We start from the raw sequence: 23,884 nt of genomic DNA, 5'->3' as shown, positions 1-23,884 counted from the left end.
ATTGTTCTTAAGATCCAAGGGTCTGGGTCTGTAGTCACCTAGGCAAATTGGTGAGGCTTTTTACCAAACCTTGTCCAGGAAGTGGGGTGCAAGGTTTTGGGGAAGTATTTTGGGGGGAAAGACGTGTCCAAACAGCTCTTCCCCAGTAACCAGTATTAGTTTGGTGGTGGTAGCGGCCATTCCAAGGATAACGGGTGTAATATTTTGTACCTTGGGGAAGTTTTGACCTAAGCTGGTAAAGATAAGCTTAGGGGTTTTTTTTCATGCAGGTCCCCACATCTGTACCCTAGAGTTCAGAGTGGGGGAGGAACCTTGACATGGTGGCAGCGGTGGGATTAACCTGAAATCATTTGAGATCCAGTTGAGATTTTTTGAACTAGAAATACAGATTTTAAAAAGGAAATTTTTTTTTCTTTGGAAAGAAAGTCCAGAAAGCAGCTTTGAAACTGAAAGCAGCTTGGTTTCTCTCTGCTTTGTGGCCAAGCAGAGACAAAAGGGGATTATCTTGTGAATTGCAGGTTTTCTTTGCCTGGAGGCAGGGTACTTAACTCCTGCAGGGAAATTCACAGTCTTCCAACCCAGGGTTTTTTTTTTTCTTTTCTTCCTAAAAGTAAAGAGGGGGTGTGTGTTCTACCCATTTGCTTTTTCTTTGGGCTGGATAAGCAGGTTTCCAAGCAGTTGGAGGTTTTTTGCTTTAATTTGGGCCCAGAGCAGAGACAAGGGAATTGTCTTTTTCTGTAGGCTGACAATCACTATCAGAGAATAGGTATTCTATTCCAGCACAGCAAAATTTTACAGCCAAGTTTTGTTTGTTTATTTCTAAACCTCGGGTGTAAAGTTAGTAAAAACAGAGAGGTTAGAATGGCAAAATCCGCGGCTCGACTACAGCTCGAATTAGCCAAATTTCAGGCTGAGGAAAGACAAAGGGAACATGAAAGACAGATAGAACTCATGCAGCTGAAGAAGGAACAAGAAATGGAGGCAAGGAAGCATGTGGAGGAGGAGAGGGAAAAAGAGAGGAAGCATGTGGAGGAGATGGAGAGGATAAAGGCCCAGCAGAATATACCAACAAACCCTAGCAATCCTTCTCCAGGTACCACTTCCCATCCCAGAAAGTTCCCCACCTACAAGGCAGGTGATGATACTGAGGCCTTCTTAGAAAACTTCGAAAGGGCCTGCCTTGGGTACAACATCTCTGCTGACCAATACATGGTAGAGCTGAGGCCGCAGCTCAGTGGACCCTTAGCTGAGGTGGCAGCTGAAATGCCTAAAGAACACATGAACAAGTATGAACTGTTTAAATCCAAGGCGAGAGTCAGAATGGGGATAACACCCGAGCAGTCTCGTCGGAGGTTCAGAGCCCTAAGGTGGAAACCAGACATGTCATTTACCCGACATGCCTACCACATTGTGAAACATTGGGATGCCTGGATATCAGGAGCAAGTGTTGAATCTCCAGTAAATTTGCCCTTCCTAATGCAAATGGAACAATTCTTAGAGGGTGTTCCTGAGGAAATAGAAAGATACATCCTAGATGGGAAACCCAAAACTGTAATTGAGGCAGGAGAGATTGGAGCCAGATGGATGGAGGTGGCAGAGAAGAAGAAAACTGGTCGCAGTTGGAGCGGAGACCAGAAGGGACCACCCCAGACCACACCCTATTACCGGGGGCCGCCCAAAGCCCCACCTACCTCCCAAAGAGCCCTCCAGACCCCTTATCGTCCCACCACCCCGTTCTCCAGCAGCCCTCCTCGCCCCAGTGACCCGTCAGCTGGACGATGTTTTAAATGTAACGAGCTGGGGCATGTAAGGGCCAACTGCCCCAAGAACCCCAACAGATTACAGTTCATTGCACCGGAATCACACCAGAGGTCCACAGGCCCAGATACCTCCCAGATACCCTTGGAGCGGAGGGAAACTGTGAGTGTGGGCGGGAAGAAGGTCACCGCGTGGAGGGACACCGGAGCACAAGTGTCAGCTATCCATGCTTCCTTAGTGGACCCCAATTTAATCAACCCAGAGATCCAAGTGACGATTCAACCCTTCAAGTCCAACTCTTTCAATTTGCCTACAGCCAAGTTGCCTGTCCAGTACAAGGGCTGGTCAGGAATGTGGACTTTTGCAGTCTATGATGATTATCCCATCCCCATGCTGTTGGGGGAAGACTTGGCCAATCATGTGAAGCAGGCCAAGAGGGTGGGAATGGTCACCCGCAGCCAGGCTAAACAAGCCGTGAGGCCTAGCTCTGTTCCAGAAACTTCTATCAGGACCCAGTCAGAGGTGATGGACCTGGACCCCAGGCCAATGTCTGCAACAGCAGTAGTGGATCCAGTCCCAGAGACCCAGACGGAACCAGTCCCAGAACCGGAACCAGCCGAACAACCAACACCAGACCCCGTGTCAGCACTGAATCCAGTACTTGCAACCTCAACACCAGAGGGCCCCACCGAACCTGAACTGGCAGCAGCCGATAACCCGACCCAAGAGGCTCAGCCGGAGCCTGAATCCCAACATAGTGCACCAGCGGAGAGCGGTTCACAGTCAACAGAAACAGCTCCATGCCCTATATCGCTTCCAGAGGGACCAAGCCTAGGTCCACAATCCCATGAGGAACTGATGTCTCCAGCATCAAGGGAACAGTTCCAGACCGAACAGGAAGCAGATGAAAGCCTCCAGAGAGCTTGGACGGCGGCACGGAGCAACCCACCGCCTCTCAGCTCTTCTAATCGATCCAGGTTTGTTGTAGAAAGAGGACTTTTATACAAGGAAACTCTTTCTGGTGGACACCAGGAAGACTGGCATCCTCAGAGACAGTTGGTAGTTCCAACTAAATACCGGGCCAAGCTCTTGAGCTTAGCCCATGATCACCCTAGTGGCCATGCTGGGGTGAACAGGACCAAAGACCGTTTGGGGGGGTCATTCCACTGGGAGGGAATGGGCAAGGATGTTTCTACTTATGTCCAGTCTTGTGAGGTGTGCCAAAGAGTGGGAAAACCCCAAGACCAGGTCAAAGCCCCTCTCCAGCCACTCCCCATCATTGAAGTTCCATTTCAGCGAGTAGCTGTGGATATTCTGGGTCCTTTTCCGAAAAAGACACCCAGAGGAAAGCAGTACATACTGACTTTCATGGATTTTGCCACCCGATGGCCGGAAGCAGTAGCTCTAAGCAACACCAGGGCTAAAAGTGTGTGCCAGGCACTAGCAGACATTTTTGCCAGGGTAGGTTGGCCCTCCGACATCCTCACCGATGCAGGGACTAATTTCCTGGCAGGAACTATGAAAAACCTTTGGGAAGCTCATGGGGTAAATCACTTGGTTGCCACTCCTTACCATCATCAAACAAATGGCATGGTGGAGAAGTTTAATGGAACTTTGGGGGCCATGATACGTAAATTCGTAAATGAGCACTCCAATGATTGGGACCTAGTGTTGCAGCAGTTGCTCTTTGCCTACAGAGCTGTACCACATCCCAGTTTAGGGTTTTCCCCATTTGAACTTGTATATGGCCGTGAGGTTAAGGGGCCATTGCAGTTGGTGAAGCAGCAATGGGAGGGATTTACACCTTCTCCAGGAACTAACATTCTGGACTTTGTAACCAACCTACAGAACACCCTCCGAACCTCTTTAGCCCTTGCTAGAGAAAACTTACAGGATGCTCAAAAAGAGCAAAAAGCCTGGTATGATAAACATGCCAGAGAGCGTTCCTTCAAAGTAGGAGACCAGGTCATGGTCTTAAAGGCGCTCCAGGCCCATAAAATGGAAGCATCGTGGGAAGGGCCATTCACGGTCCAGGAGCGCCTGGGAGCTGTTAATTATCTCATAGCATTCCCCACCTCCAACCGAAAGCCTAAGGTGTACCATATTAATTCTCTAAAGCCCTTTTATTCCAGAGAATTAAAGGTTTGTCAGTTTACAGCCCAGGGAGGAGACGACGCTGAGTGGCCTGAAGGTGTTTACTACGAAGGGAAATGTGCTGGTGGTGTGGAAGAGGTGAACCTCTCCATGACCCTTGGGTGTATGCAGCGACAGCAGATCCAGGAGCTGTGCACTAGCTACGCGCCAACGTTCTCAGCCACCCCAGGACTGACTGAACGGGCATACCACTCCATTGACACAGGTAATGCTCACCCAATTAGGGTCCAACCTTACCGGGTGTCTCCTCAAGCTAAAACTGCTATAGAACGGGAGATCCAGGATATGTTACAGATGGGTGTAATCCGCCCCTCTGAAAGTGCATGGGCATCTCCAGTGGTTCTAGTTCCCAAACCAGATGGGGAAATACGTTTTTGCGTGGACTACCGTAAGCTAAATGCTGTAACTCGCCCAGACAACTATCCCATGCCACGCACAGATGAACTATTAGAGAAACTGGGACGGGCCCAGTTCATCTCTACCTTGGACTTAACCAAGGGGTACTGGCAGGTACCGCTAGACGAATCTGCCAAGGAAAGGTCAGCCTTCATCACACATCTCGGGCTGTATGAATTTAATGTACTCCCTTTCGGGCTGCGAAATGCACCCGCCACTTTCCAAAGACTTGTAGATGGTCTCCTAGCGGGATTAGGAGAATATGCAGTCGCCTACCTTGACGATGTGGCCATATTTTCGGATTCCTGGGCAGACCACCTGGAACATCTACAAAAAGTCCTTGAGCGCATAAGGGAGGCAGGACTAACTGTTAAGGCTAAGAAGTGTCAAATAGGCCTAAACAGAGTGACTTACCTTGGACACCAGGTGGGTCAAGGAACTATCAGCCCCCTACAGGCCAAAGTGGATGCTATCCAAAAGTGGCCTGTCCCAAAGTCAAAGAAACAGGTTCAATCCTTCTTAGGCTTGGCCGGTTATTACAGACGATTTGTACCGCACTACAGCCAAATCGCTGCCCCACTGACAGACCTAACCAAAAAGAAACAGCCAAATGCTGTTCAGTGGACCGGAAAGTGTCAGAAGGCCTTTAACAAGCTTAAAGCGACACTCATGTCTGACCCTGTACTAAGGGCCCCAGACTTTGACAAACCGTTCCTAGTAACCACAGATGCGTCCGAGCGTGGTGTGGGAGCAGTTTTAATGCAGAAAGGACCTGATCAAGAATTCCACCCTGTAGTGTTTCTCAGCAAAAAACTGTCTGAGAGGGAAAGCAACTGGTCAGTCACTGAAAAAGAATGTTACGCCATTGTCTACGCTCTGGAAAAGCTACGCCCATATGTTTGGGGATGGCGTTTCCACCTGCAAACCGACCATGTTGCACTGAAGTGGCTTCACACCGTCAAGGAAACTAACAAAAAACTTCTTCGGTGGAGTTTAGCTCTCCAAGATTTTGATTTCGACATCCAACACATCTCAGGAGCTTCTAACAAAGTGGCTGATGCACTCTCCCATGAAAGTTTCCCAGAATCAACTGGTTAAAATCGTCCTTGAGATGTGGAAAATATTGTTAGTCTTTATGTACTTGGTAGTATATTTAGAGATGCATGTGTCTTATTAACTCTGTTTTCCTAGAGCTCCAGGAAGAAATCCCAGCCAGTGTTTCACCCTAGCTGAGATTTGGGGGGCGTGTCATAAATATAAAGGGAAGGGTAAACCCCTTTGAAATCCCTCCTGGCCAGGGGAAAGCTCCTCTCACCTGTAAAGGGTTAAGAAGCTAAAGGTAACCTCGCTGGCACCTGACCAAAATGACCAATGAGGAGACAAGATACTTTAAAAAGCTGGGAGGAGGGAGAGGAACAAAGGGTCTGTCTGTGTGCTGCTCTTGCCAGGGACAGAACAGGAATGGAGTCTTAGAACTTTTAGTAAGTAATCTAGCTAGGTATGTGTTAGATTATGATTTCTTTAAATGGCTGAGAAAAGAATTGTGCTGAATAGAATAACTATTTCTGTCTGTGTACTTTTTTTGTAACTTAAGGTTTTGCCTAGAGGGGTTCTCTATGTTTTGAATCTAATTACCCTGTAAGATATCTACCATCCTGATTTTACAGGGGGGATTTCTTTATTTCTATTTACTGCTATTTTTTATTAAAAGTCTTCTTTTAAAAAACTGAATGCTTTTTCATTGTTCTCAGATCCAAGGGTTTGGGTCTGTGGTCACCTATGCAAATTGGTGAGGCTTTTTATCCAACATTTCCCAGGAGAGGGGGGGGGTGCAAGTGTTGGGAGGATTGTTCATTGTTCTTAAGATCCAAGGGTCTGGGTCTGTAGTCACCTAGGCAAATTGGTGAGGCTTTTTACCAAACCTTGTCCAGGAAGTGGGGTGCAAGGTTTTGGGGAAGTATTTTGGGGGGAAAGACGCGTCCAAACAGCTCTTCCCCAGTAACCAGTATTAGTTTGGTGGTGGTAGCGGCCATTCCAAGGATAACGGGTGTAATATTTTGTACCTTGGGGAAGTTTTGACCTAAGCTGGTAAAGATAAGCTTAGGGGTTTTTTTTCATGCAGGTCCCCACATCTGTACCCTAGAGTTCAGAGTGGGGGAGGAACCTTGACAGTATCCAAGAAGCTGCGATCGACCGAACCTGCGGATGCGGTAGGTAAACAAACCGGCCTGGCCCGCCAGGGGCTTTCCCTGCACAAGCGGCAGAACAAGTTTGGAAATCACTGGTGTACAAACATCTTAATTTTTGCTGTTTGGCTTCGCTCACATTCTTTACCCGATTGGGCACAGACATTCTACTGCCAATATTACCTATTAGATTGGTATATACACTGCCCTTCTGCCTTATGTCCATTCTCCTACCCACGGCTGTATCCTTTCTTACTTCATTTTCTTCCCCCTCAAAGAGAAAATCTGGTGTGGAGATTACCTGGACATCTCCCAAACATCTCCGCCGAATTCCTAGTTTAAAGCTCTCTTGATCAGTTGTGCCATCCTCCGTCCTAGAAGTCTATTTCCCTCCTTACTCAGGTGAAGTCCATCCCGAGAGAACAGTCCTCTGTCCATGAATGCTTCCCAGTGGCCATACATCCCAAAGACCTCCTTATAGCACCACTGCCTGAGACATCTTTTGAGCATCATAATCTTGTCACACCTTTGTTGCCCTTCTCTAGGAACAGGCAGAATCCCACTGAAGATCACCTGAGCCTTGATTTCCTTAAGCATCTTCCCCAGCATGGCATAGTCTCCCTTGATATGTTCCAGTGAGAATCTGGCCATACCATTTGTTCCCCCATGAAGGATAATCAATGGATTCTTTCCTGCTCCTGTTCGGATCCTCTTCAGCCTCAAGTCCACATCCCATATCTTAGGACCTGACAGACCAACACATCCTTCTGTTCTCTGGATCAGCTCTTGTTACAGGCCTGTCTATTCTTCTCAGTAATGAGTCCCCAATCACGTAGACCTGCCTTTTCCTGGCGATGGTGCGATTCTCCAATCTATCCCCTGTTCCATCTGGCTGCAAGTCCTCTCTATTCCTATTGTCCCTTGCAATCCTCTGCAACCTATCCCGTATCCTTCTGGGGCTCATATTTGGTATTATCTCCATTGACTTTTGCCCTCTTCCTATAGGACTATCTGCTCTTCCTTGCCCTCTCACCTTCAGTGACCACCTGCTGTGCCCCGTCTTCATTTTCCAACTCCGCAAACCTGTTCCTGAGCTCTATTTCTCTTTCACTGGCCCGTCTTTTCCTCTGCCTGGTTCTCTTAGTCACATGCTTCCATTGTCCACTTTCCTCACCCAGCAGTATCTCCTCAGAGTTCTTTGGTCCTGCCTCCATCTGCAAGTCTGAGCTTTTCCCTTCATCCTCCTCATGTCTTTGCTTCACCATCCACTCAACCCCCCTTCGAAACTCAACCAGAGTCTCCACCTGCATCTCCAATCCTCAGATCTTCTCTTCCATCAGCTCTGTCACGCGGAACTTCATGCGGACAAATGCCCTTTTCATTTTAGGAAAGTTGATATTTAATAATGTTTAATATTTAAACATCACCTTGATTTTATGGATCAGTTAATTACTGTCCTGTGTTAGGAAGTTTGTGCTACATAGGGAGCTCTGACATTTGCATCATTCCTTGGGGGTGGGGAGCAGATACATTTGCCTCTACAACTTGTCAGCTCTGCAGTCTGTGTGTGCGCATGGCCCCATTACTTCCCTGGCCCGTGATGGATGGCCTATCTGTCAATCACAGGTACTTACATGGCCCCCATTACCATTGTATCTGAGTGCCTCACAATCTTTTATATATTTATCCACAAGCACTTGGTGAGACTGGGAAGTGCCATTATTCCCATGTTACAGATGAGGAACTAAGGTGCACAGAGAAGCTAAGTGACTTCCTCAAGGTCACACAGGAAGCTTATAGCACAGAAGGGAATTGTACCCAGCTCTCCCACATTCTACGCTAGGGCACTAAACACTGGACCATCCTTCTTCTCTGGCACCCCAGAAGATATTTTCAGGGGGCACTTCCTGTGCTTGGGGAAGTATTTGCACTGCATTTGTGGCTAGCACAATGGGGGCGAAAAGGCCAACAACAATCCACCCATAAATATATTCTTCATGTCCCTTTAAAAAGCTAAGGAAATCCTTTAAAGACCCTGTTTGGATGTCTGTAATAAAATGTTTACTTCTGGGAATTGTCTTTGATTCGGTGCAAGGTGAGTCTACCTTTCAAATAATGAAACATTATCGTCTTTCTTGTTTACTTGCATAGTTTGTTCTGCTTATTTAACGAAGAAGAAATTACTGAAAGGCAAACAGCATCCCTACAGCTCAGTGAGGCAGCTTTATCCATGCCTTACTGAACTCTGAAGTCACTGAGCTGTATGCACACATACAGCGCTATAAATGCGCTCATTGTAACATGAAATAAATATTGTCTATAAGCACTGGGCTCTGAAAAACACGCACTCTTAAAAAGGTTCAAAGACTTACTGTACTTTAAAATCTAGTAATACCAATGTTGCTTGACTTCAACATCTGTTCAGAACATTCCTTTAGTCAGCACTGCTCCATTTTACAAGGAAAAATCTGAGGAAAATGTCAAACCATTACCATTACATCATGTTACTGACTTTTCACACCTCTATAAGGTACAAGTTTATACAAGCTTTAAAAAAAAATCAATAAGCTTGAAGTGAAAGCTTTCCCCCATTTTGTGCACAGCGGCATTCCTGCACTGATAGGCAAAGGATTTCTTGGCTAGACAAAGGCTTTTAAATGGCATTTGTAAATAAAGTGTTTTTAATAGAAATCAGCATTTTGTAACAAGCTGCTGGACAGTTTCCATCTTGCTGAGAAAGCAACATCATATGAGACTCTATCAGAATATCTGTTGTCAGAGACCATATTGTGGCATCAGCAGGGGGAAGTTCATAGCCATTTAAAATATAACTGAAGAAGAGAGGCAATATGTAGCCTGTGGGATTCAGACCTGCACATAGTAACCCAAATGGATACCTAGTGTGTCACCTTAACTTCTCAGGCAGAACTACAGGATTATTTGCGTGTGTGTGTCCTGCTTTAGCGAGGCTTTAAGGATAATCGGTTCTGATGCTACAGGGCATGAGCTTGTCAGCAGTGTAGCAGGGATAGAGAAGAGATTTCCCCCAACACAGAACTGGCTGGTGTTGGGACTTACCTTCTTCTGAATCGATAGGTAGACTGATATTAAGGTATAGCACCAAAGAAAAATGTCATGTATCTCACTGTTTTATAGTGATTCTTTTTTATTCTTGTTCAGTGTCACTAGATTATTTCTATCTATAGGAGTCTAAACTGCCTATCATCACGATGTCTGGGCACATGTTATGGATGGCTTCTTGGATCATCTCATACCTGGGCATCTCTTTTTTCCCCTCTATGTATCTATTTTATTTTGTATTTCTATACACATATTTCACAAGCCAATAAAGCTTCTAAACAAAAACATTATACATGTCTCTGTGGTTCCCAGTTCCAGCTGGGACCAGAAGAGACAGAAGAACACCCAGAGAAAGTCTGTTCTTTTGGTACTTTATACATGACCAGTAAGTACTAAGATCTCACAAAGGAGATTGTTCCCTGTGCATTTAGCCTGATTTTATAGGGTCAAGAGTTGTGACTAGTTCAGCTAAAGTTTAGATAAACAGCCAAACTATGGCTTACTTATTTGCTCCACATTGAACCTTTGAAACATTTGTGGTTCATTCATCACTAATGTATTTTTTACACCCATCAGTTCTGATTTTTTTTATATATATGTTTGCTCTTCTGGTAAAACATGAAGTTGTCATCATTGTCATCATTCATAAAATAATAAATTTTGAGGCCAAAAGGGACCATAATAATCAGCTATTCTGCCCTCCTGCACCATGAAGGCAGGTTTTAGCCTAAACTGTCCCATTTCTTTACAATATGGCAAGATATTTGTCCATTAAAGGAAAAAGTATGAACAGAAATCTTGCCATTCACTTGGAATGGAGCAAGACTCACCTTCTGCTGGGCAGATGTAGGACTAGATCCTTAGCCAGTGTAAATCATCTTAGATCCATTGAAGTCAAAGGAGTAAAGCTAGCTTACATGGGCTGAAAGTCTAGTCTATAGACATTTTTTTTTCCAGTTTTACCCTTTCTAGCATTTGAGGGCAAATTTCTCTCCACCCATGTAAAGCCCTAGTATTTCACAGGTGAAGTGTGAGGGAAAAGGCCTGGCCAGAATGTGGGTGTAGTGTGCTTCATAATAAAGAAGGAAAGATGTGGTTAGACTAAATACAAAGAAGAAATGTTTATTCAAGCTGCTAGATGCTGATAGACCCTTGTTTAAAACCTGGGAAGGGATTATGTAGTGGATAAATAGTCCCAGCCCACGTATACCACTAGTACAGGATGTTACTATGTACCTGTAAGTCCCGTTGCTCTGTCCGCTCTCTCTATTATTCAGGACTCATGCAGAGAACAGTAGTAGAGGCCCCACTATGCAAGCAGTCCAGCAGTCCCCCTCCACAGTCCCATTGCAGTGATAAAGAGATTTGTCGTTATTATTTACTTTCTTTTTTTTTATTATTGCTATGTTATATTTGCTCATCTCTGAGTTTTTTCATTAAATCCCATCTTGAAAGAAGGGACTATATGCTACTTTAAAATCCTTCCTAATAAGGATATTCTGTTTGATCCCTAGAGTGTTTTCCCTTATTTGTTTGTGCCTCTAAAAGCTTTCTCCGGTATTCAGCTGAACACTTGTGTTATTCATTTATGAATGGAGGTTTCCTTCTGTTAATATTTTAATATTTACTTTACAAAACTGCTGACTTTCTGTTTCTTCTTAGTCTTTTTCTTCTCAAACACCATCTTTGGTGCTTGAGAGGAGATAGAAAAGCCCTGGCCATTCAACAGGAAAAAAAATAAATCCTCCAGAATAAATCTTCCAGTCAGCAGAGCATGTTTAGTGTCTGGACTGTTTATAAAAAGTTTCAAAGTGATAAAGGGTCAAATTTAAGACAATAACCATTTAATACAGTTGAGAGGATGGATATTTGCATGGTCTTTTGCAGGCAAACATTGCAAAAAATATTCAAATAAGGTTCAGTCCATTTTTTTTTATTGCTTCAACTATTTTAACACCAGTTTGATGTTTGCTTTTAGTGAATATTTTATTGAACAAGTTTACTGGCAAGAATGTTCATGAAAACAACACACTTTAAGTGAATATTGCAGTAAGTACATTGTTAATTCATAATTGAAAAAAATTGGACCAATAATCTGAATCTAAGAATTAATTTATCCTGTCAGGAAACAGAAAAACACCATGCACCTAATCTAACACTTGAGCTATGATCTTCAGTCTCAATGCAAAAATAGTAATTTCTTAAATTTCATGCAAAGGTAAAATTAAAGAAGGGCATAGAATCATAGAATATCAGGGTTGGAAGGGACCCCAGAAGGTCATCTAGTCCAACCCCCTGCTCGAAGCAGGACCAATTCCCAGTTAAATCATCCCAGCCAGGGCTTTGTCAAGCAAATTTCTCCTAAATTAAATGGCAAAGTTGTTTGTGGTGGATTTTGTAGAGAAATTTACATAAATCACCCACAGTTCTAATTGGAAATTTGGTGATCTCTAATCTGGTTTTTAAAATCCTTTTTATGTTCTTGACACAACAGTGAACAAAATGAGACTAAATTTAATTATATACTTACATTACTGGAACAATTTGTATAGTGGGGGTGCTGAGAACCATTGAACCAAACTGTAAACCCTGTATATGATGGAAATCACTTCCAGCCTGGGGGTACAGCAGCACCCCCAGCACCCCTAGTTCCAGCACCTATAGTTGGAATCCAGGTCTAATGATCCATTTGGGGCCCTTTTTGGTTGCTGTATAAAGATCCTTATAGGTAGATCCATGGAAAGAGTGCCATCCCCAAAGTTGGACATGTAAAATGTCCAATGCATCATTAGATATGAGGCTGGATGAAAGCACCAGATTCAGACTTCCACAGACTTGGAGAAAGTCTGGGTCTAGGTCCAGATCTGAAGCCAAGCAACACAACTGGCCTCAATACTGATAATGGACCCAATTAGAACACTTACGCCCAAATCCCTAAAATACAGGAAGGCTGTCCTAGGGCTTGGGAGACATGGAATTGAAATTCCTTGCTCTGCCACAGACTTCCTGTGTGACAAAAGGCAAGTCACTTAGCTCATCTGTGCCTGTTTCCCATCTGTAAAATGGGTATCATAGTACTTCCGTACAACACAGGGTGTTTTGAGGTTAATTATCTTAAAGATTATGCTGTGCTCAAATACTGCAATAATGAAGGCCAAATAAGAAACTAAGATAGAAATTTGGGGAATTTGAACAAAGATTCAGTTCTGAACCCCACACTTTGGGCCATCTATCACTGTAATAGTTATCTGAGTATCAAGGCAAATCAGTCACATTGGTCAGCCACATTATAATTGGCTTCAGCTAACATTCCAAAAACTGTAATATTTTTGCCTGCAGATTAGTGGCACAACAAAAGGTTTTAAATTCTTTCCTGCCTTTAAAACATCAAAGAAAACACTTCCAGCCTCACCCTTAAAATCAATAGCCCTTTGGTCAGTATAAGTAGATGCAGACATATCCTGAGCCATGGGAGCTAGCATTTGGATTTGGTCCATGTTCAGTAGTCAAATGATCACGATACACGTGGGTATGTGGAAAGTAAAAGAAACACCAGAAATAATGAGTTTCAAATAGCAAGAAGGTTACTATGATTAAGTCCTTGACTATGTTGTTGAAACCTTCAGTAGTATAACTGCATCTTTGGTACTGTCTATGTGGACACTAAGATTTACTAACGTGTTCCTCAGCATATGTATAGACTGATTTTTTTTGTTTTTAAAGAGAGGCACTGCTTATAATCAATGAAGCCTACCCCTTAAAGGGGAAATGGGCCTTCTTTTGCTGTCCTATGAATTCAAGATCCTACACTGAAGGAGCAGTTGGCTAAAAAAAATTAATTTACAATACACCTATCAATTTTACTATTCAACATCCAATACCATCTCTCTGTGGCGATGGAGCTGCTGTACAGTCACAATAATTAATAGTTCTGTATAGTTGTCACCCTGTACACCCTAAGGAAATGGTGAGCATGTTTAGCTGAAGGCAGTTCGATGAGTTCAGAGACATCAGTTAAACAGGATGTAGTTATTCAATTTCCATTTCTTTTGGGACTACATAAAATTAGATTTAAGGTTGAGCTGTGAAATTTGGGTATAACTAGAGACTACTGAAAAAGCCAATGATTTGTTCTGATGCAGATTTGGAGTAAGAGCCCTTTAAAATAAAATTCAGATCAGTATCTAAAACAGGATTAGAGCTGGTCAGTGTTTTACATTCAAACCATTTATTTAAATGAAAAATTAATTTTTTGGTGTCAAACTGGAAATTTTTTGGAAAATCCATTTTCAATTAAGAGTTCTGTGTTTTCTGTCAAAAAAACTCAAAATCATGAAAACCGATTTTTTTTTCCATTTTATTTGTTTTATTTTATTGGTTACAGCAACCAAAAAAAAAAAAAAGCTTAGGTGGCTAAAATGTCTCAGTATAACATTTTATTTTATTTATTTATTTTTGCCCAGCCGGCTGAATTTTTATTTCTTTATTTATTTTATTTTTGGTTTTTCAACAAATGCTTATTTAATATGTTTATTTACTTATTTATTTAATGGGGGAGCAAAATATTTCCCAACTGGCTCTAAAATAGACTATCAACCCAAACACTCCATTGGGGTTGAGGTGTGGTATTTTTATTTGGATCTGTGCACTCGCATCTCAGCACAGGAAGGGCCTTACAAGTGAAACATCACGGTTTATAGAAAATTTATTTCAGGTCAGTTTTAGAGATTTCCAAAATGTAATACTATTTTTTTCCTCTTTCTCTGTGGACTCTACTGTTCGCTTTGGGTACTATGAGATTCTAGATTTATAGTGGACGGAACAGGAAAAATAGCACCAATAACATTTTTTGTTAGAACTCTCCAAAGCTTTTCTAAAATACATTTTTTGGGGTAAAATATGGCCTTGTATGGGCTATAGTATGGTGTATTATAGTATAAAGGGTATATTGAATCACTTAATTAGGGCCTTGCCACTGGTGAGTAATTCGTCCATCCCAAATGGATACAGATACAATATTTACTCCCTACTACACTGTCCCAGTGGAGATGGGTAATATTATGCAGACTGTTATAGGTGAGGATGAGGATCTTGAATGTGATGCTGGTAGAATCATAAATCACATTCTTTGCCTCTCAAATATGTAAACACATATATTATAATACACCCATTTAACTGAAAAATGTGATGGACTCTTAACTATGGCCTTGGCCTTGCTGCCTTTCACTATTATATCACCACATATAGCAGTGGTGTCCAATTATTTTAGCCTGAGAGCTGAACATATTTTTAGAAAGGTCAAGAGGTCACAATCAGTACACTCAGGCAGCACAAATGGAGTAGAAACAACCCACAAGTCCCTTATTTGGGATTTTGGAGGCCTATGATTGGCTGAAGATCCAATGTAACCAACTCCTACATTTTCTTTCCTGAAGTCCCTGCTGTAGTTAAGTGTGTCACACCGTCTGGAATGGCTGACGACCATGAGTGCCAACCTCAGGTCCAACACCCCAAAGCGGTGGTATGTTCTGTAATTACATTTCACCAACCCAGTAACCAATGTGAACTCCTGAAGTACTACAACAATCTTACCATAGAGTCACAGACAGTCCCCTGAGGCACTCCAGTCTATCTTGCCACTCAGGCAAATTGGACTTAGTGATAAATGGTCACTTACACCAAAGATCAAAAAATATTGAGGTTGCTCCGAGTGGCAAGAGACCAGTCACTTATCCCAGGTCAATTTGTACTTTAGATCTCACACCAAAGACAACATTTGTAGCCAATGCTATAGTCAACTAAGTTAAAGATTAATTAACTAGGAAAAAAAAATAAGACGTTATTTACAGGTTAAAGCAGGCTACATCTCTGTCACTTTTTGGAACCACGGATTGTAACTCATTATATATATATATATATATATATATATATATATATATATATATATATATAAAATGAGTTACTATATATATAAATATATATAAATTATGAGTTACAATATATATAAATTAGTTATGGTCTGTGGTTCCAAAAGGTGACAGATGTACTGATCTGTCAAAATTAAATGTCTTTTAGGGCTAACCCAGGTTGACTCTGGGGATCTCTGCTTTTGTTTCCTGTCTCCAGCTCTGTGAGAGTCCAAACAACAAAGAGAGAAAAAAAAGTTCATGTCAGCTATCTTTATTTCCCTTTTTCAGAATACATACTGATAGGATGAGCCCTTCTGCACGTAATATGTGTAAGGGCAGATAGCAAACTGTTTTTATCATGGTGTTTCACAATAGCCTATTTAGTTTTGATAGTCCTCCTTGATGGGTGGGGTGAGCCACTCCTGCCTGAGTTCACAAGTTCAAAGCAGGGATTTTTACAGTAAAGCAAAATTTACATATTACCTCATAGCATGGGTACGGACGTGACAAGTCAGATGAATGCATGTAGCAACTTACCAGCATTTTATAGAGTATAAACACTAAACATATCCTTACAAGTCTAACACCTATCTTGAGCAATACCATCATACTAGATGAGCTAGTCTGGTTTCCAGCTATCAATTTGTAGGTGCTTAGCTGACACCTACAGCATTAGGTAGGCACCCAAGAGCTGGCACCAAGTTTACCAACATCACAGACTGGCTGGAATGTGCTGTGCTCTGGCAATTCCCCGCTGGCCTGTGGTCAGTTAGGCCAAGTAACAGAAGACCTTTACATACATTTTTTTTGTAACACAGTCACCCTTAAAAGCCATAGATTGGACACCACAGCTACATAATTATACTATATTAAATTATTATTATAAATCACTTATACGGCACCAGTTAAGATGGATGCTTGGAGTTAGAAGGATATACCATGTTCAGAACAAATGAATTAGGGGAAGTATGAAGGTGGTCCTAATTGCAGAAAAGCTGAGGAAATCCATGATTAGGTGGTTAGGGTATGTGAAAAGAAGACAATAAGAATACATAGGAAACATGGTGTTGCACTTAGAAGTGGAGGTTTAGAGAAAAGTTGAAAGATCCAAAACTAGATGAGTGATTGTCATACCTTTTTGATCTGATGAGCTGCAGAGGGTCTGAGGAACCCTGCATGATGGCTGGAGTATGTGTGAGAGAGCAGTTGAGAGAGGAAGGAGCAGTTATTTAAATGATCTATTTTACAACTGGCCAAAATTTTCTGAAATTAGGTTTTTGACCGATTTTAGCTAAGATTTTGACTTTCAATGAGGGTGGGGGGAATCAGCTAATATTCTGGGGAGCTATTCATCCAACCAGAGAGCTGGTTGGGATTTTTATTTATTAATTTTTGAAGAAGTAAAAAAAAATTGAAAAAAGTTATTTTTTACCAGTTTTTCCAACCAGCTCCATTCTATCATAATATGGACTATAAAACTAGATTGTCTGTTTCCTAAAGCCCCAGGCCTGGAAAGGCACCATCAGATAAGAGGAAAACAAGGGGGCCAGAATATGGGGGAATCTTTAATGCTCTGGAGGAACTGGAGATGCCTCTGTAGATCACAAGGAGCTGATGGAGGTGTCATTGCTAATAAGTGAAGGCTGATTTTTTGCCAATGGTTTGAAACTTTGATATCTCAAAAAATAAGATGGATGTAAATCAAAAACAAGCCTGAACAGAGTCAGTTTCTAGAGAGGTGCTAGGATGAGTCTTAACAAAATACCAAGTGCCATCCTGCAAGACAATTTCAAACATAAGATCCCCTTATACATTAACTACAGCATCAGTCTCTGCACAGTGCACCTAGAAAAAGAGGCCCTTTATATATATTAAGATGCCACACGGGAGCTGTTTATTTGCTTACCCCCGCCCCGAGCCACCCAGCTGTTCCTTCCATTTGTGGTTTTAGGATTAATTACATGATGTCCTTAATTTATACCCACTGGTAAATCAGATCAGAGCATTACCTGGAGGGCAAGATTTAATTAGAGGAATTTCAGAACAAATTGCCTAAAACCCTTGTTTAGTGTGATTAAATGCAAGTGATTCCCCCCCCCTAAAAACATGAATATTTACTTTGCACTAAAACCCGGCAGATTAAAAAAATAAAAAATAAAAACATCTCAATAACATCAGTTCAAAAGAAAAGGCTATAAAGTGAGTGGTGGAATCACCAAAATAGCAAACTGGGTTTTCTTATCTGCAAGTGAACATCTATACAGTCGAATACTGCACACTGTCTGGGCATCTCTGTCAGAAATAACAAAGTGAAACACTAACTGCATCGTCAAGGGGGCAGGGAAGAGGAAGGAAAGGGCAGGGAAACCAGTGCACCTCCAAATATGTACGCCTGTCAACAATATGTTTTTTGGGGGAGGATGCAAAAAGATTAAAAGCAGCACCTTTCCTCTGAGGCGCAACTATTGTTTTGCAAAAAATTAATCAAGTCCCACACACCCCTATGGGGCAGTGTTTCCTTATTCTGATGGGTAAACTTAGGTGCAGAGTGGTTAATTGCCATATTGTTACTCTGCTGCACAGCCCAATAAGGGCTGTAAGTGGGAATAACCCCCCTCTTGCCTCAGCTGTGAGAGAAAGGGCTGAGCTAATTGTATAAGCGGGTGGGGAGTTCTGGCTCCCCTCACCCCACCTCACTGGCCAGAGTAGCTGGTTGGGTGCATAGGAAGGTGGAAGGGCCTTCATGAAAATATGTGAAGGAACTCTTTTCTATACAGCAAGGATAAGGAACCGGGGAAGGATTGTGAGGCCATGTGTACGCTATAAAATTGTAGACTTAAGTTACGTCGATATACAGCTGCCACAGTAATTACATCAGCAGTGCACATCCTCACCAGGGGCGCTTGCACCCATTGAACTGTTAGTGTGGGGCACTGTGGGATGACTTCTGAAAGCCAGCTACAGTCAATATAAGCAATATAAGGCTTGTTTACTCTACCAGGGTAAGTCAACTTAAATTACGCTACTCCAGTTTTGTGAATAACGTAGAAGGAGTTGACGTAGCTTAGGTCGACATACTCCCGTGTTTTCACTGTGCTGCATTGATGGGAGATGCTCTCTGGTCGACTTCCCTTACTTGTCTCAGAGAACTGGAGTACCGGGGTCAACCAGAGAGTGCTTTGCCATTGATTCAGCAGGTCTTCACTAGACTTTTGAGATCAGTGATTTTAGTGCACATAGGCATGTATAGCACTGTAAGTGCTGCACTTACAGTCCTAGATTTATATCAGTTAGTGACTTTTGACTTCAAGAAGAGTTATGCCTCAGTAAAGCTAGATTAATGAGTCCAGGATTGGGTCCATACCGATGAAACTGCTACTTAGCAGCATAAGCTGTGGACAGTATTTGATTCAAGTGCCCTGCTCCTAACTCTAGCTCCATGACCACTCTTGACAACTGTGTTCCACTGGAACTGTGGAACAACTATCACCCACAAGAGTGAGACCAGTGAGTTCTGAGGCAGAGCTGTCTTGGCCCTTGACTCATGACTATGGAGCTGTGTCCTGGATCCCATCAGAACGAGCGTGGATGGACCTCAGTGCCTTCAGAACAGAATGCAAATCATGCCTGTGGAACAGCTACAGAAGCAAAGATTACATTTGCTCAATCTGACTTTCCCTCAGTAATCACACAATTAAACAAATACACAAAAGATTTCCCTCTCTGAGACTAGTGATGGGGACAAAATAGGATCTTGTGTGTTTAGGATAAAATGTGCAAAGTACTGAAATATTTGTACATGGTGATCAGAGGAAGGTTGGCACTGGTTGGGGAATTAGAAGATCTAGGTTTAATGCCAAGCTCTGCCAGAGACTTATATGTGACTTTGGTCAAGTCATATAGTCTCTGTGCCTTGGTTTTCCATCCATGAAATAGAGATAACAATCACACCTTTCTCCCACACTTTATCTGACTTATCTATGTAAATATTTTTGGTGTAGGGAATATATTTTATTCAGTACTTATATAACATCTTACGTGATAGGGCCCTGATCTTGTTTGACACCTCTAGGCAGAATTGTAAAAAATAAAATAAAAAATGTATTGATACATTTTTGAGGAGTGCAATACATAAAACAACACTGCTTAGATAGATTCACATAGACAGAACTGAAGTGTAAAAAATGAATTGTGCCACTGTCTACAAAGCCAAGAATATACAGACATTGAAAAGTATACTTTAAGCGTGAGATTTTCCATGGAACAAATTGGTGTTAGGCACCGAACTCCCACTTACACTCAGTGAGAGTTAGCCACTTAACTGTCATTTGTGTCTTTGAAAATCTTCCTTTAAATTAATACAGAAAAGGAATAGATATTCAGCAATAACATAGCAAACTTTAATTTCTGAACTATGCTTAGGGGCCATATCAACCTTGTGTTGTTACATTACACAAATTATTTTATGTTTGAGGTGTATATACCTTTGATGCAACAAACTACCAAAAACATTACTGAATAATAACATGGAGTTCACATATAAGGTTCACAATCAGGACAAGTAATCAGGGTTACTTAAGATAGTAGGCAACAAAATGTGTGCAACCGAAGCTCAGTTTCACATGCCTAGGTGAATCTGTTTGAATTAGTGAGGGTGTCAGGAAGGAATGCCTAACTTTATAAACTTGATTCACATCCTTCCTGCTAACTACTCTATCAGGACAGTGATGTTTATATTGCTTGATTGGAAGTTTATTTTATTTGTCCAGACATGAAGGAAAGATTGTACTTTTGCTTGACTGTGCCTATAAAATGGTCGTATCTTGGTGTTGGTACCCAATAAAATAAAACAAACTGACTAACTTTTCACTGGTATCCAATCAATACTCTGTTTCAGAGTAGCAGCCGTGTTAGTCTGTATCTGCAAAAAGAAGAGGAGGACTTGTGGCACCTTAGAGACTAACACATTTATTTACTCTGTAAATACTCTGTAACCTGAAAAAGAGCTAGAAGTGCAGGATTATGAGGATTTTTTAAAATCTCTCTGTCTGTAAAGAGGCAAAAGGGAAAAATAGATTTGTGTGTGTGGGGGGTGGACTTAAGATCCTTGGACCTGACATTCAGAGGTGTTGAGCATCCATAACTCCAAGTGAAATTAATAGAATCTATGAATACTGATAGATTTATATAGTCAAAGGCCAGAAGGGACCATGGTGATCATCTGGTCTGGTATCCTATATAACACAGGCCACAGACTTCTCCAAAACAATTCCTAGAGCAGATCTTTTAGAACAGGGATCGGCAAAGTTTGGCCCGTGGCCCACCAGGGTAAGCCCCCTGGCAGGCCGAGCCAGTTTGTTTACCTGCCGCATTCACAGGTTCGGCCAATTGCAGCTCCCACTGGCCACGGCTTGCTGCTCCAGGCCAATGGGGGCTGCTGAAAGCGGTGGACAGCACACCCCTCAGCCCGCGCTGCTTCCCGCAGCCCCCATTGGCCCAGAGCAGCGAACAGTGGCCAGTGGGAGCTGTGATCGGCCGAACCTGCAGATGCAGCAGGTAAACAAACCAGCCTGGCCCACCGGGGGCTTACCCTGGCGGGCTGCATGCCAAACGTTGTCGATCCCTGTTTTAGAAGAATATCCAATCTTGATTTAAAAATTGTCAGTGATGGAAAATCCACAAAAATCGTTGCTAAATTGTTCCAATGGTTAATTACTATGACTGAGGGCAGGAAGAAGCGCTTATTTCCACTCGGAGGGTGCCTAGCCTCAATTTCCAGCCATTGGATCCTTTTATCTGCCAGATTGAAGAACCCATTATTAAATATCTGTTCCCCAGGTACATATTTATAGAGTGTGATCAAGTCACCCCTTAACCATCTTTGTTAAGATAAATAGATTGAGCTCCTTGAGTCTATCACTAATTCTTTACTCATTCTCGTGGCTCTTCTCTAGACCCTCTACAATTTATCAACACCCTTCTTAAATTGTGGACACCAGAACTAGACACAGAATTCCAGCAGTTGTCACACCAGTGCCAAATACAGATATAAAATAACCTCTCAACTCCTATTTAAGATTCCCCCTTTTATGTATTCAAGGATCACATTCGTCATTTTGGCCAGTGTCACACTGGAGCTCCTGTTCAACTTATTATCCATCATGACCCACACATCTTTTTTCAGTCACTACTTTTCAGGATAGTGTCCTCCATTATGTAAGTATGACCTATATTTTTTGTTCCTAGATGTATACATTTACATTTAGCCATATTAAAGCACCTTTTGTTTGTTTGCACCCAGTTTTTCAAGCAATCCAGATAACTCTGAATCAGTGATCTGCCCGCTTCATTATTTATCACACTCCCCCACCCTTTTTTGTGTGTGTATCAACTGCAAACTTTATCAGTGGTAATTTTGTGTTTTCTTCCAGGTCATTATTTACAAAAGATTAAATAGTGCACGGTCGAGAAGCAATCCTTGTGGGACCCCACTAGAGAAACACCCACATTTTGATGATTCAATTTGTTGTACAATTACATTTTGAGATCTATCAGTCAGCCAGCTTTTAATCCATTTAATGTGTACCATGTTAACTTTATATCTTACTTAGTTTTTAATCAAAATACCAAGTGGTACCAAGTCAAATGCCTTACAGAAGCCTAAGTATATTATATCAGAAATATCAAGTTAGTTTGACAGGATCTATTTTCCATAAACCCATGCTGATTGGCATTAATTGTATTACCCTCCTTTACAAATCAGAGTTAAAATGTTTCATGTTGGGCACCCAAAACAGTGAGAGACCCAACATCACTGGCCACTTTTGAAATGTTGGCCCTAATTTCTGCAAGGTTGAGCTTTGCATTGATGGTACTCATGACTTTACAGAAAGAGCTCAGCATCACACATGATTGGACTCTGAATCCAAATTCACTTAATCTGTAAAACTGGTGGGAAAATCTCATTAAAATAGACTTTCTGATTGCTTTGCTGCACTATTGTTTCTAAGCATGGGCAGAATCATGGAATGTAGAAGGAAAATGAAATTTGTTTCCATTATTATTGTTATTTAATAACAGTAACAAGGTGTTTGACACTTTGTGATCAAATAATAATACTTAACACTTCTATAGATCCTCCCATCCAAGGATAGCAAATCACTTTACAGCTGCTTATGAATAAACTTCACAACACATGATAGTATCATATTTTTAGAGATCTGGAAGTTGAGGCACAGAAAAGATAAGGCCAAACTTTTCAAAAATAGCCACTAAATAAGGGTTCCTTAATTTTGGGGCCTCATGGAAGCTAGTCAGGACATTAATAGTTGCATTGTCAAGCATCCACAAGGTACAGTAAAAGATGAGTTCAACTTCATTAGAAACATATTTGTTGAGAATCTGAATAATTTAGTTAAATTTTCTTTGTTCATATTCATGAATCTTCACAAGTGCTGGTTTTGGAAAGAACTTGTTGAAGAATTGCAGAAATACTTTGAGGGACTGATCTTCGAATATTTTCACAAATCTTTTTCTTATTAGACTTCTAGATCCATTGCAAAGGAGTTCTGGAAAACCACCATAACTTCTGGATTCTTTCCTTGACCCTGGGGTTCTGCAGAGTCTGCTTTCTTATTCTGAACCCAAAACAACAGCAACAAAAAGGGAGAAAAGAAAGAGGGTCAGGTGAGAAAGGAACAGAAGGAGTTTTTACATATCTTGGATGAAATCACTGAAGTGATGACTTCAATGGAGTCATGGATTTCTCCTTGTTAAGTATGGTGTTCTGCTCTCTGATGAACATACTGGTTCAAAAGCATATCTGTTTTCATTCCTCTGAGCTATAGAATATGGTTGATCTTTTTGGTTTTAATAACAAATGGCATTGATTTCACACGCAATTTTATACTACTAAATATAAATGGTAGATTTGTTAGGATAGCCACTCAACATTACTTTAAATATCAATTGATTATTAAAGACATTTTCATTTCATTATCATTGAGTACTCATAACTCTTTTACTGTTAATCTTCTGCAATATGGTTAATCAGTTTAAATTAAGTTGTTATATAGTCAATAACTGTGTTAATATACGATAAGAGAAAGAGGAAAGGTCCAGGAAAAGGGCAACATAAAATAATTAGTTTCAGAGTAGCAGCCATGTGAGTCTGTATCTGTAAAAAGAAAAGGAGTACTTGTGGCACTTTAGAGACTAACAAATTTATTAGAGTGTAAGTTTTCATGAGCTACAGCTCACTTCATTGGATGCATACAGTGGAAAATATAGTGGGGAGATTTTATATACACAGAGAAAATGAAACAATGGGTGTTACCATACACACTGTAACTAAGGTGCCACAAATACTCCTTTTCTTTTTATAAAATGATTAGGTGCATT

At 41.6% G+C, this 23,884-nt stretch overlaps 1 protein-coding gene across 3 annotated transcripts; it reads left to right on the top strand.

The window, feature by feature from the left end:
- The first annotated feature begins 596 nt into the window (after window positions 1–596).
- Window positions 597–23,479, top strand: LOC142072570 (uncharacterized). Of its 3 annotated transcripts, XM_075129815.1 has the most exons (4): window positions 597–5,789; window positions 6,431–6,518; window positions 21,585–21,700; window positions 23,027–23,479. In XM_075129815.1, the coding sequence occupies exon 1, from the start codon at window positions 862–864 to the stop codon at window positions 5,404–5,406; it is 4,545 nt and encodes a 1,514-aa protein (XP_074985916.1). In that variant the 5' UTR covers window positions 597–861; the 3' UTR covers window positions 5,407–5,789; window positions 6,431–6,518; window positions 21,585–21,700; window positions 23,027–23,479. The 3 variants fall into 3 exon arrangements, with proteins under 3 accessions (XP_074985916.1, XP_074985918.1, XP_074985917.1); XM_075129817.1 differs by lacking the exons at window positions 21,585–21,700; window positions 23,027–23,479 and adding an exon at window positions 11,554–11,604; XM_075129816.1 differs by lacking the exons at window positions 21,585–21,700; window positions 23,027–23,479 and adding an exon at window positions 9,701–9,787.
- Window positions 23,480–23,884: the final 405 nt, after the last annotated feature.

The sequence above is a fragment of the Caretta caretta genome, chromosome 6, assembly GCF_965140235.1.
Source record: "Caretta caretta isolate rCarCar2 chromosome 6, rCarCar1.hap1, whole genome shotgun sequence".
In the NCBI taxonomy this organism is placed as follows: Eukaryota; Metazoa; Chordata; order Testudines; family Cheloniidae; genus Caretta; species Caretta caretta.
This window is presented reverse-complemented; position numbering and strand designations above follow the sequence as displayed.

Bases quoted from the DNA above. Each gene is read 5' to 3' on its own strand.
- LOC142072570 (XM_075129815.1), top strand. From the start codon at position 862: ATGGCAAAATCCGCGGCTCGACTACAGCTCGAATTAGCCAAATTTCAG.